Source organism: Gobius niger (assembly GCF_951799975.1).
Source record: "Gobius niger genome assembly, chromosome: 12".
Classification (NCBI taxonomy): domain Eukaryota; kingdom Metazoa; phylum Chordata; class Actinopteri; order Gobiiformes; family Gobiidae; genus Gobius; species Gobius niger.
This window is the reverse complement of record NC_136863.1, coordinates 29294558-29308339: the sequence shown is the minus strand read 5'-3', so window position 1 is coordinate 29308339 and position 13782 is coordinate 29294558. Positions and strand designations below refer to the sequence as shown.

The 13782-nt window shown below is 42.2% G+C and overlaps 1 protein-coding gene across 1 annotated transcript in view; it reads left to right on the top strand.

Moving 5' to 3' along the window:
* sema3d (sema domain, immunoglobulin domain (Ig), short basic domain, secreted, (semaphorin) 3D) overlaps positions 1 to 6723 on the top strand; it is a gene marked incomplete at its 3' end in the record, with an annotated part of 95795 nt that extends 89072 nt beyond the window's left edge. Inside the window, exon 17 of the mRNA XM_079567812.1 lies at positions 6307 to 6723. Coding sequence (XP_079423938.1) covers positions 6307 to 6723 — 417 coding nt within the window. The remainder of the gene's footprint in view (positions 1 to 6306) is intronic.
* Positions 6724 to 13782: the final 7059 nt, after the last annotated feature.

The window sequence follows — 13782 nt, the reverse complement described above, 5'->3', positions numbered from 1 at the left end:
CGGAGGCCACTTAATGCGCAGAGTGTCTGAGCCTCCTGTGCAAGCTGAATAGTTTCCTTGATGCTTGCAGTACTCGTTACCCCGTCATCCACGTAGAAATCTTTCATTATGAACTGTGAAGCGAGGGGAAACTGTGTCTCGTTTTCTTTAGCAAGATGCTTTAAGCCGTAATTGGCACACCCTGGCGAGGACGTGGCGCCGAATAGGTGCACTTTCATTCGGAACTCTTGTGGCTCAGTACTCAGGTTGCCATTTTTCCACCACAGAAAGGTTAAATAGTCTCTGTCTGCTTCATACACATGAAATTGGTGGAACATTTTTTCAATGTCACACAACAATGCAACCTGATGCCGTCTAAATCTGATGAGAACGCCGTTGAGATTGTTCAGCAAGTCTGGGCCAGACAGCAAATGATCATTGAGACTGTTACCTTTGTATTTTGCGGAGGCGTCAAAGACCACTCTGAGTTTATCTGGTTTTTGGGGATGATATATCCCATGGTGGGGAATATACCACCTTTCTCCTTCCTTTGCTTCACTGTGGACTTCCTCAGCATCTCCCTTTTCTATGACTTCACTCATAAACTTTACATACTGCTCTTTGTACCTTTGGTCCTTTGACAGCTTGTTTTTGAGGCTTTGAAGTCGCACAGTGGCCATTTGCCTATTGTCCGGTAGGTGCGGTCTCTCCTTAAATGGAAGTGGCATTTCATAATGTCCTTCTGTATTTTTGTAAATGCCTTCCTTTAACGTGTTGAGAAAGAGAATGTCATCTTGAGACACTGACCTGTTATCCTTGTTATCATCCTTGAAGTCAGACTCGAGAACCTTGAGTGCATCTGCTGGAGTCACTAGTGGGAGCTCTTTGACTGTGACTCTGTGACACACTGTAGATATGCTTAAAGAGTCGTTGTGAGATGATGTGGGGCCTACAATACTCCAACCCAATGCTGTAAGGACTGCGTAGGGTTCATTCTCTCCTCCTAAGATTACTTGCCTTGGAGCCAGCGCCTTTGAGCAACTATAGCCGATTAATAAGCCAACTTCACACTCAAACTGTGGTGGAATCTCATTCACTATTACCTTGAGATGATTCCATTGCCTTGCCGTTTCACAGGTAGGAATGTGGGAGCGGTTCACTGGTATACAGTCTTTAGTGTATGCAGGAGGGAGTTTGATCATTTCTGAGGAGTTGTAGCCTCTCACTTTGAGACCTGAGACACGTTCACTTGGCACAACTGCATCTTTACCAAGCATTGTAGTGAGCTTTAACTTTATTGGAGTGGACTTAGCTTTGAGATGATGAGTTACATCTTGGTCAATGAACACTGTGTCACTTTGGGTGTCTAAGAGTGCATAAACAAGCTTTTCCGTAGCTGGATGTTGCTCTGAAGAAACCCATACTGGCACTATCATTGCAGTGTTGACACATTGATCGTTGGTTTCTGCGTTGAGAGACAGGGTAGTTGCAGCCTGTTCTGTATTGTTCTGAGTTGTGTTAGTAGCTGATTTGTCTTTGTTATAACTGAAGTCGTGCAGACAAGTAGGGTGCTTTTTCTTGCACATTTCACATACGAGCCTGTAACGACAGTCCTTTGCACTGTGTCCGGGTTTGAGACAGCCATAACACAGTTTATTCTCTTTTATGTATTTCCTTCTTTCTTCAAGTGATTTGCCTTTGAACTGCGGGCAACTGTGAAGTTTGTGTCCATTGTCTTGACAGAGTATGCATGGTGGTTTAACATTTGACTTTTGTTTTGTATTTTCAGTCTCTGTTACAGCTTGTGTGTGGAGAACATTGAAGGTGGGTCTTTTCTCCTTTTGAGAATCTTTACCTGTGGTCGTGGTGAAGTCTCTTGAGTGGAGTGCTTGAAACGATGTAATCGGGTTGCACACAATCCTTGCTTCAGAGGACATGAATGCGACAAAGTCCCTTAAGCTTGGAAACTTCCCAGTTTCATCCATGAACCGAGTAGCTTGACGATTCCACCTTGCAGCTGCCCAGTCTGGTAACCTTTGGACAAGTTTTTGGTTCTCCTCACAATCGTTGAGAATGGTTAAGCCTTCGACGTGGGGCATGGCCTCATAACATGTTTGAATGAAGTCAGCAAATTCCCTAAATCCTGTAGAGTCCTTTGTATGTATCTTTGGCCATTTTGCCAGCCTTTCTCTGAACGCTTTCTGTACGACGAATGGATGTCCATACCTTTCACCGAGTCGTTCCCATGCGTCCTTGTATGCATCGCTGTCATTTCTGTAGAAGATGCCATCGAGGGTCTTTCGAGCTGCACCTCCTATGTATTTCTTCAGGTAGTGTAGTTTGTCAGCGGGTGAAATGTTCTTGTTATCAATGAGTGCAGTAAATGAAGCTTTCCACTCAATGAAATGTAGTGGGTCACCCGTGAATGTGGAGGGCTCTGGCATTGGCAATCTGTTCATGGCAATACTGTCCTGTACTGCTTGTGCTAAGAAAAGTGCGTCTGCTTGCAGAGGTGAGGAGGACTTCACATTACTGTTTGGAGATTGAATGGGAGCAGAAACTGTTGGGAGCTGCTGAGATACTTTCCTAATGCTTACATTTTGGACACTACTCTCACTCTTTATCTCTTGATCATAAGTCATTAGTCTAGCTCGTGCAGACTTTACATCCTTTTCTGCCTTGAGCCTTTCTAACTCACGCTGCAACTGATCAATCTTTTCCCTTTGTTTTTCCTCTTCAATTGCAATTTCATACTCTGCTTCCTTGGCTGCTAACTCTGCTGCAGCTTCTACTCTTTTTGCAATGACGACTGATGCCGCAGAGTCTGACTTACTGACTGACGAGTGTTTACTTGAGTGTGAGACTGAGGAACTGTAAATGGATTTAGCGTAGTCTGGTCCACGAAGCTCACGAAGACGTATTTTGACTTGGACACTATCATAGTCATCCATGCCTGATAGCCTTTCATGTGAAACTTTAATAATGTCTCTGGTGACAGCTTCACATGTGTCTACAAATCGCCTTGTATCACTGGATGGAGTAATGTGATCTCTTATTTCTGTGTACAAATTAATGACACTGTCTCTTTCCTTCTCTATGATGTTCATTAGTGATATAATTTCACTGTTTGATATGTCTCCCTTTAATTGCTCTCGCATTGTACGTACTTCTTTTTTCCATTGATCATAAACATGAAGAAGCCGTTTTTCCTTTCTAAACGCTACCTCCTCCTGATACACTTGCATCCTTTCTGTGGGCCTCCTTTGACGAGAAGAGTGTGGAAGCTCCTCTTCCGCTGTGGCCTGAAGATCCTCGGTGTGATCCGTTTCATCTTCAGATTTCGACATGTTGAGGACTGGAAGATGCCTTTGACCATCGGATCCCAGATTACCTTGATTGGAGCCGTGGAGATGAAACCTTTGAGCGGCTCTCACTGTGACCTCAGCGCTGAGTGTTGGATGAGCTCTTCCTCGGCTTTGGGGGAGCTCTTCTCAGCTTGGGTCAAGCTCTTACTGTAGCTGCCGCGGTCGAAAAGATGGTCTCTCAAACTGATGGTTCACATTGTTTTTAATTTAGCCTTGCCTTGCATGTGAACACACCGTAAGAGCTACAATACAAACAGAAAACAATACAATCAGTAACTCATACAGCATGTAATTTACCTTAAACCTTTTTAACCATGTGACAATCTCTATTTTGAGTGCTATAATTATGTAAATTCCATGTAAAATCATTAAACATTCAAACCTGGTCCTTTAACCTTATATCTGTACCGTGAAATAATTATCATTGCCTTTTTACAATACATTGCGTTACTCATGGCTTTAACCGAAGAGCGTTGGCACCCTCTAGTGGGTAAAAGTTACCGTTACGCAACAGTTGTAAATATAAACTCCGCAAAAACGATTAAAATATAAAATGTCATGACAAAACACTAATACCAACCTTGTTCCCTCATCAACCGGGCGCTAGGGAACCGTAAGCAATAAAGCAATAAATCTTAGATAAATCTTTTGTCCATCTTTTTACAGGACGCGCACCTTTCTCCGCCTATAACGTTAGCAGCAGGACTTCCCTCTGGTTACCATAGTTACATCCGCACGCTGAGCCTTCTCTAAGCTCCTTCAAAATAAAAGCGTATGAATTATAATGCAACAAAATAACACCTTAGAAGCAATTTACAAAATCGGGGAAATATTATTACGGTCATTTACACTGTGGACATTTTAGACACGTTTGTGCCTAAATGCTAATGTGGCTAACATGTGGCTAACATGTGCTTCTGGCATGCACTGAGCACTGCCAGCTCAAATATCAATGAATTTCTTTGGGAATTGGCTCATTTTGAAGAGAATAGTCATTAGGATTAAGGGAACAGAAGTGGAATTGCCAAAAAGTTTGTTTACAGGAACATTTTCTCATTTGTGGAATATTTTTAGGTAATTTCTGACCGTGAAAATTGAAAATAATGGGCCAAATTCTCCAAAAAGAGTATTTTTTTGAAATTTTTGTTGAATTATATTTTACTTGAGTATTTTGGACCAAAAAAATCCAGTCAACCTATGATTGGACCACAAATAATTTAATATGGATAAGAAATGCTTAATTTTAATGCTCGATTTTCATGTTTTTTTTTATTTTTCTGTCCTTAATTAATGTTTTGATTTATGTGATGGTGTTCCATGACTTAAGTAGATGTTTTGGGCAGAATTGTCTGTTTAAAAATCTGCGCCACATGTCTATATTGGTCGAAATATAATTTGCCTAAATACTGTATGCAAGTAAATGGAACTGGAATCAGTCCCTGATCAGGGACGGCGGTCCTGAACAGGTTAAGCAATACAGGCTCTCACAGGTAAAACTAAAAACTTTATTAACCCCATCGTGAGCTAAACAGTGTTTGTGTCCCGAGAGAAAGAGCTACAGCCGTTCCCGCTGTGTTGCGGGTTGGCACTCGCTCAGCCGTAATCGTGACCAAAAAGCACATGTTCATCCCCCACTCTCCCTCGCCCCTTCCCGGCCGTGGAGTCTGGTTGGAGGAAAAAGGCTGTTGTACAAAACATCTCCGTTGGTCACGGGTGTTTCTCCACCCCAGGTACTTCCCATGTAAATGCGCTAAGTCTGGGAGCTGCAAGGTCTCACAGTGTGCTCCTACTAAACGCTATAGTCTGCGTTTAAAAAGAAGATCTGGCCCCTGGATCACTTTTCCACAATATGAGCCTTATGATATCAAACAATCCTAGCATTGTCGTCTTAGAGTATACTTGCGCCTTTAGGGAAGAAAAAAGAAAAAAAAAAACATTGTGTTTTGATGGTTTTTGAGAGCCAGACTTTATAAAAGCCACACAGCATAACATTCCAGGTTATATGTTTCAGCAACACAAAAGCCAGTGAAACATAACCATGCCAGTGACAACAACAAACATTGTCCTGATTAAAAGCAGGGCCAAAGGTCGCAAAGAGGGGGTAAGATTATTTTAGGATGAAAAAAAAAGTTTGGGGGAAATTCAGTCATCAAAATTAACGGTTTAAGTCCATGTGATAAACCTGATTCCAAAGGTTTTTGCTGCCATAAAGAGGCTAATGCAAGTTTGCCATTGTATACTCACTACTGCCACCTCAGATCATACGTGTAACTGCACCTTCTATATTAAGCTCCTGCATGACGGCAATTCAGACCCGAATTAACACCTTTTTTAGTGACAGTGCAGGATTTTAGAGGCAGTTGTGGTGAACAGGTCTGAGCTCATTCTACACATTAGGACATTACTTGAACATGTAGGGGGAGGAAAATACATATTTTTTACATTTTTAAACTCTGTGTAGTCCCTTTAAGGCAGTGCAAGAGGCATGGACTTTGTTGGGGATGGTCCTGGGTTATTTGTGTGGCAGTTTTCTAGGGGCGCGTCAAAGAAAGTTAGGAAACCTCTAAACTAGACAATGCTTTTTGTTGCAGTTGGTTCAATAAATACAGCACTTAATAGAATTGAATGTATTCAAACCTCTTGTCTGGTTCTCCATGAAGATGAGCTGGCGATATCCCGCTCCCAGCAAAGTTATAAGCCAGGACTGATCCAACTAAATAAACTTATATAAAAACATCACAGCTAATACAAGCAATCACAGGTGTTGTTGTTTAATTTAGCAATTTTCATCATTATACAGATGTTTCTTCCTACCAGGTGTACTTTAAAGCCTGTGAGATGATCATTTCCCAGTTTCCAGTCCATGCATGTGTTTAGTTCACTAGTTCTGTCCAGTATATTGTTTTTTGTGCTGCTTTTATCAGTGTTTTCACCTCCCTTTTCGTGTCTTTCCTCCCGTCAGCTCCCTCCGGACGAGCGCCTGCTGCACACGGACCGCGGCCTCCTGATCCGCTCCGTCCAGCCGTCGGACGCCGGCTCGTACACGTGCCTCGCCCAAGAGCACTCCCACTTCACCCACACCCTCCTCAGGTTCAAGCTCCAGCTGGTGACGCAGGCGCAGCTCGCCGCCAAGCCCGCCGAAGAAGGTCTCCACCGGGCGGAGGCCAACGGCAAGCAGCGCTACAAGGACTACCTGCGGCTCATGGGCGCCCCCTACGGCTCGCTGGAGGAGTACTGCGACTCGCTGTGGCTGGAGAAGAGACCCCCGAGGGCCAAAGGCGGGCGGGGCCTCGGGGCTAGCAAGTGGAAACACATGCAGGAAATGAAGAAGAGCAGAAACAGGCGACATCACGGGAGGACGGAGGAGGCCACACGCTGAACGGAAACCTACTGTTTTTTTTTTAGTTCAGGTTCTCGTTTTCTCATCAAAAAAACATACCCGGAGTAGTATTTCACTTCATTCACGGAGGTCTGAGTGGATTACTGAGGCCATCTTACATTTGGCATCATGAAGAACGCTGTTTTATTTGTTTTTTGGAACTCCGACGATCTCCAGAAACCATCACCGTACCCGCTCTGAGGAGTTCTGCGTTCAAAGTTTCTAGCTGATTCACACTGCTGCCTGCAGAGGGCGCTCTAGGCCAGTTCCAAATCCTGACCACACAGTCCTCTCTCTTTTGGCCTCTCTTCACACATAGAAATGATTCTAAATTAGGACAAGTAAAATATCAATGCTGTTTCTACATGTGGCGTCAAATGTAATGCTTTTTAATGCCATCTTTCATTTCATAAGATTTGTAAACTTTTCAAACTAATATGGACACAACAGGCAACTTTTGAGCACAAGAGAGTAACAATTCAGTCAGAATTGCTTTTGAAGTACTTTACGACCATGTGTTTTTTATTGTTTGCAGTAGAAATGGTTGTATACAGTGGGAGGAAAAAGTGATTACACCGCGTGGAATTTCTTACATTTCTGTCTGGATTGGTCACTAAATGTGATCTGATCTTTATTAAAATCACAGGAATGATTAAACAGTGTCTTCTTGAACAAATACCACAAACATTTACATTTAATCATATTTTTATTGGCCAGAACATGTAAACATTCCAAGAGCAGTGTGAATAAGTAAGTACACCGCCTGAATCTCACTGAACTGCAGCAGTTTTGTAATGAGGAATGGTCCAAGATTCATCCCGATCGTTGTGAGCGGCTAATCTGCAAAGACAAGCAGTTATTGCTGCAAAAGAAGGATATTTAATGCAGGGGTTCACTTACTTATTCACGTGCTGTTGTGAATGTCTCTGTTTTTTCTGCAACATATCTTGATGAACTTCTGACTTTTTTTTTCCATTGATGCGTAATTGCATTGTCCAGGCCCTGAGGCAACAACACAGCCCCACACCATGATTGTCCTGCTCCAGACTTCACAGTGGGGAGAGGGTTTTGATGTTGATGTGCTGTTCCATCTTTCCTCCACACATAACGCTGTGTGTTCCTCCCAAAATATTCAACTTTGGTTTGCGAAAGAGCATTTGGATGCTCCACAGCACTACTGGACATATATCCAGTGGACTGTGGGAGCAAAATTTGAATAAAAATATGATCAAATGTAAATGTTTGGGTGATATTAGTTTAAGCAGACACTGTTTAATCATTCTTGTGATTTTAATAAAGATCAGACCACATGTAGTGACCAATTTAGGCAAAAATGTAAGAAAATCCACACTCACTTTTTCCTCCCACTGTAGTGGGTTCTGTCTCCAAAGAAAAAAAATAGATTTTCGAAGAAATTTAGATTGAATGCCAGTTTGAATCCAATGTAATGCTTTAAAAAAAAATAACTTTAAAGGCATTTGGCATAATTCATTTAATGATTTTTGATGCCCCACAGAAACTCTGTACACAACTTTTGAGCAGCCCACATCTCACATCCATGAACACACTTTGTGACCACTCCCCTACTATAATGTCCCAGAAGGAAACCTCCCCCGCATTTGACTCATCCTTTAGAGTTACTTTGACAATCTGAAAGGAGGATGCATCACCAGGCTCATGGTAAGAAACACCTCACTGGACCATTTGTGTAAGTTTTAGTGAATGGGGGAAAGCTGAAGAAAACTCTCCCAGACACAGGGAGAACATGCAAACTCCACACAACAACATCTCCACTTCAGCAGCACCTACAGACACCAAGGCTTCCACTCTTTTACCAAGATTTAGAAGCTTTTTTTGGTATTTTTCACACTTGAACTTTAAAATATTTCTGATCAAGCAAAGACGACATTTCTGCTAAATACAAAATGCAGTTTCCTAACAATCACATTTATTACGGGAAAGAACAATGATTTTTTGAGTCAAGTCTGATCCCCACCAAGTTTGTTGCATCAAGGAAATACCACTGCTAGACCTGTCAGACAAATAAAGTAGGCTACAAAATCTCTAAACAGTGCAACAGTGACTCATCCAGGAGTTCACCAAAGAGCCCAGAGTGACACCTGAAGATCTGCAGCTTCACTGGGCTCAGTCAAAGTCAGTGTTCACGACACAACTATAAGATAAACACTGAGCAAAAATGGCATCCACGGAGAGTTCCGAGGAGAAAAACCACTGCTGACAAGTGAGAACGCAAAGGTTTGTCTAACATTTGCCAAAAAGTGTGATGGTCTGGGGCTGCTGGAAGAGAAGGTCCAACCGTCAGTTCTTGGGTCATGCTGCAGCACCATGATTCCAAACATTCAAGAAAATCCACTTCTGAACAGCTCAGTACAACACAATTAAAGTTTGGAGTGGCCAAGTGAAGTCCGGACTTCAATCAAATTGAGATGCTGTGGCTTGACCATAAGTGGACAGCTCATGTACAAAACCACTCCAATATGGCTAAGGTAAAACAATTCTTCACCAGTGATCGCAAATGCTTGATTTCAGTTACTGCTGGTCCAAACATTTTTTGATCCCTGAATAAATGTAATATTGATTTGGAAAGTGCATTTTGTATTTGCTGGGATTGTTTCTGTGTGGTATAAAATTGTCTTGATGATCAGAGAAGTGTGATATACAAAAAAAAAGGTCAACTTCAGTGGAGATCTATATGAATGAAGCTTTTCATCATGTGATCACTGTTGCAGGTCACTGTATTTTCAAGTTTATGTTTTTTTCTTGATTTACATTTGTTGAGCATCAGCAGTTAGGACGTAGCTGATGGGCCTCCAGCGTGCCTTTAACCTCAATAGAATTTGAATTCCAACCCCCCACCCTGATAAAGGTGTTTGCAGGACTGTTATCTCCATAGTGACGGTGTGAGTAAAGGACTGTATATACTGATGCGACATGTACTCAAGACTGTTACTTTTACCAGTTATTAATCTGTACAACGCTTGTTTTGATAAAAAATATTTTTGTATAAACTTTATTTGATTCTTGGTCAAGTTGTTGGATTTTTTGTATGTATAAATTAATAAATTTGTAATTTTAAAGAGTGTCTACCATATTTATGGCATTTGCCCGTTGTTGATTATAATCGCTTGACTTTATGACACAATACCAACTATCAGTACAGCATTGGTGATAGCTGAGATCCATATCCAACAAGGACTGGACATCAAGACGGTCTTCGGCCCTGTCTGCAGAGAGACTCCCATCAGCCCTGGGTCTATCTTCCTGTCCGTCCATGGGAGTGGATCTCTCCTTCTGTGGTTGTCCTTGAGGTTTCTTTTTTCTCCCACTGGGGGAGGGTCAGTATTAGGATGGGAGAAGAGGGTTTTAGGATGGGAGAAGTTTCCATCGGCTCCTGACTATTGATTTAGACACTACATTTGCTTGGACTTGGCATTGTTTTATGTTTCGTTGTTTTAATGTTTGGGGCAGCCCTGTGAGGTGACTCCTGTCGTGATATTGGGCTAAACAAAACAACTCGATTGACTGATCTGTGCTTTGAAGAATCAGTCTTCAAAACCGGTGGCGAGGTTAATTGACTCTGTGCATATCTTCAAATCACAAATACAAATTCAAATACAATATTTAATTTATCTGTAGTCTGTTCATCACTATTCACATGGTGTCTCCTGTCCCACTCGGAGGAACGGAGGAACCTGGGTGAACGGAGGAACCCTGCATTCTGGAAGCTGAGGACTGGACGGTCTGTGATCTTGGCCCGTCTGCTGAGGGATCCTTCGGCCCTGGGTCTCTATAGCCTGCCCGTCCATGGGAGTGGATCTCTCCTTCTGTGGTTCTCCCCAAGGTTTCTCTTTTCTCCTGCCGGGTTTTTGAGTTTTTCCTTGCCGGGCTGGAGAGTCTATGGACGGAGGACACTCACGCCGCTCGTCGCTACCTCCTATTGGACATTATATTTGCCTGGATTCACCTGAACTTTTAATTGTCATATTTATTGCTCTGTTTTATTGCCTTAATGTTTGGTGCAGCCCTGAGGCGACTTCTGTTGTGATATTGGGCTATACAAAACCATTAAACTTGAAACTTGAAACAACGCCGCCCAAGAAGTGACTTCCTGCTTCGATCCAGCACGCCAAAATAAAAGCACACAGCTCGTCTCATTGATTAGTTCAGCGGGTACTTGCAACATTACAAGAATATAATTAAATACACACATTGTAAGAGTTTTGTCGGTTAATAGTTAGGCAGAAAGAAAGTTGAGCTAATGAACTGCTGAACTAATGAATACGATGGTGCTTTTTTTTTGGTGTGCTGGATTGACACAGGAAGTCACTTCTTAGGGGGCATTGTTATGACTCGAAGCTATGCACAAAGTCAATTGGGAGAGTCGGGAGATTTGATTGGTTCGGGTTGAGGGTGAGACTGACAGAAGTGCTCTGTAGGGCTCGTCTGCAGCAGCTGCCTCACTGGGCGCTTGTACTGCCCGCTCACAGTGTCCAGACTGGGCCTTTCTCTGCAAATGAACCCAGATTGTGGACATTGCACTCATTATATGTGCGCTCTGAAGCCCAGTGAATACAGACCATGGCCCGCAGGAACAGCTGATCCACTGAATGCTAACTTCATTCCACTCTTAAATACAGCCGCTTCTGTCAGGCTGACTCAGGGGCAGCTGCCTGCAGAGTCGGAGAGCCAGACCGAGAAAGTTGTGAAAAAGCGTTGAAAATGGGAGAGCTTGTGATCCAGCTAACCCGGTTACAGCTTCCACGAATAAACAGATAAGAGCGTATTGTGTCGAGCGTCATCGGGAGCATGAGAGGAAACGCTGACGCAAGCTCCTGTCTGACCCCAAAAGTGTCTCCATGCTTACGCAACCAACAACACACATACGAGTCTGTTCACAGCTTTGGATTTCACCTTTGGAAACAGTAAGGTCGATCAAGGTGAGAGTTTCTTAGCACTGTATTCAGCAACACTGTGAGCCCAAAGAAGGAGATAAGCTGACGACATGAACATCCTGAATGACCAGGTAATTCAGGTATATTTCAAGATGACAGTGCCAGGATTTATGGGGCCCAAGTTGTGGAAGAGTGGTTCAGGGAGCATGACATGGATCGGTCGCCACAGAGTCCTGATCTTCAAGGAACAAGCCACCATTTTTACATTCTGAGATATGTTGTTACCTGAGCTTAGACGAGTTGATGCGTACCTGTCTGGTCTTTGTGCTTACGCTCAATCAGGCAAAAAGATGTTGCTAGCATTTGGCCTCTCCCAGTATATTCCTATGGCTCCAAACGGGATGAAGTTAGAAGTGACCAAGCTCTTCCACGGGCACACACAATGACCAGACTGGTATGTATAAACTCGTCTAAGCTTAGGTAAGAACATATCTCAGTATGGAAAAATGGTGGCCTGTTCCTTTAACCCCACTGAGAATCTTTGGGATGTGCTGGAGAAGGCTTTACCCAGTGGTCACACTCTCCCATCGTCAACACTGGATCTTTTGACAGAAACGTACTGAAACAACAGTGAAGGCAGCTGTAATCAAAGCAAAATGACAAAATATTTGGAGCGTGTGACCTTTATTGGCAGGTGCAGTGCATATACTGTAGGAGAATGGGGGCCCGTGGACTCGTGAAACGTCATCACACGCAGCCCAAGTCCTGCTCCAATTCAGTCCGCTGTAAATCCCCAGATGAGAACTTCCATTTCTCTTTGAGCATGTGGATCACCGCGAGGCTCCTCCTGCAGTCTGCACCGAGCCACGCTCCAGCTGATCAACAGCTGATCGGGCACATGGAAATAAATGTGGTGATGTGACCCGTTTAAGAATCTTTTATCCTTAGAGAAGTGTCTCCCTCCTCAAGACGGTTTTACTGGGTTTCTGAACATCTTTCATTTTCTCATAACGACCAGCAATAGATTAATTTAAAGCCGTAACGTCATGAATAAGTTATTTAGGACAAATGCAGCTCCTTTAATATGTGGGCTGCGTGCCTCCACATTATAGGCCATATTGTGAATATTTATCATAGGAATCTTTTTTATATTAGGCTATTCAGTCTATTTAAGAAAACAATAAAGTTTATTTTTCTTTCTTACAAATGACAAAACCACAAACATGTATGAATAGCCTATTTGTGTTCGCTTTTTTTTCCCTTTACATGTTTGTTTTTTAGAGGAATTTGGAACCCACCAAACTAGTGAAAATTCACATTTGACCTATTTGTATTATTATTTCAATTTATACATAAGAGATATATATATATATATATATATATATATATATATATATATATATATATATATATATATATATATATATATACATAAGATATATATATATATATATATATATATATATATATATATATATCAGTGGTGCCCGTGGTCGTTGGGGCACTCGGGGCAGTGACCCCCAAACTGGAGGAGTGGCTCCAGCAGATCCCAGGAAATACATCAGACATCTCGGTCCAGAAAAGTGCAGTTCTAGGAACAGCAAAGATACTGCGCAGAACCCTCAAGCTCCCAGGCCTCTGGTAGAGGACCCGAGCAGGAGGAAAAAGAGACCGCCCGCGGAGGGTGAGGAAGAGTTTTTTTATTTTATTTATATATATATATATATATATATATATATATATATATATATATATATATATATATATATATATATATATATATAATTTTGTATGTATAAATGTATATATAATGTGAAATTGCCCCTTTCAATTTCTTATGAGGTCATTGAATTGTATTAAAGCTCACAGCCTCATATTCATAAGCTACTTCCTGTGATGTCATCGAGTTCAGTCATTCCATATATAGCTGCCAATTAATAATATTGTATCCTCTCAAAGTAACATGGTTGTAAGTGCATCTTTGTATCTGCCTTCACCAGAGGAAACAATGGACAGTTTTGTCCTGGTTAACACTGAGACACTTGATAAAGTTTTCTCCTCAGTGAGGCCCACCACATGTCAACCCCGTCTTTTAAAGATATTTTATGGATGTTTTAGAGATGAGCTTTAAAATATGAATTGCTCT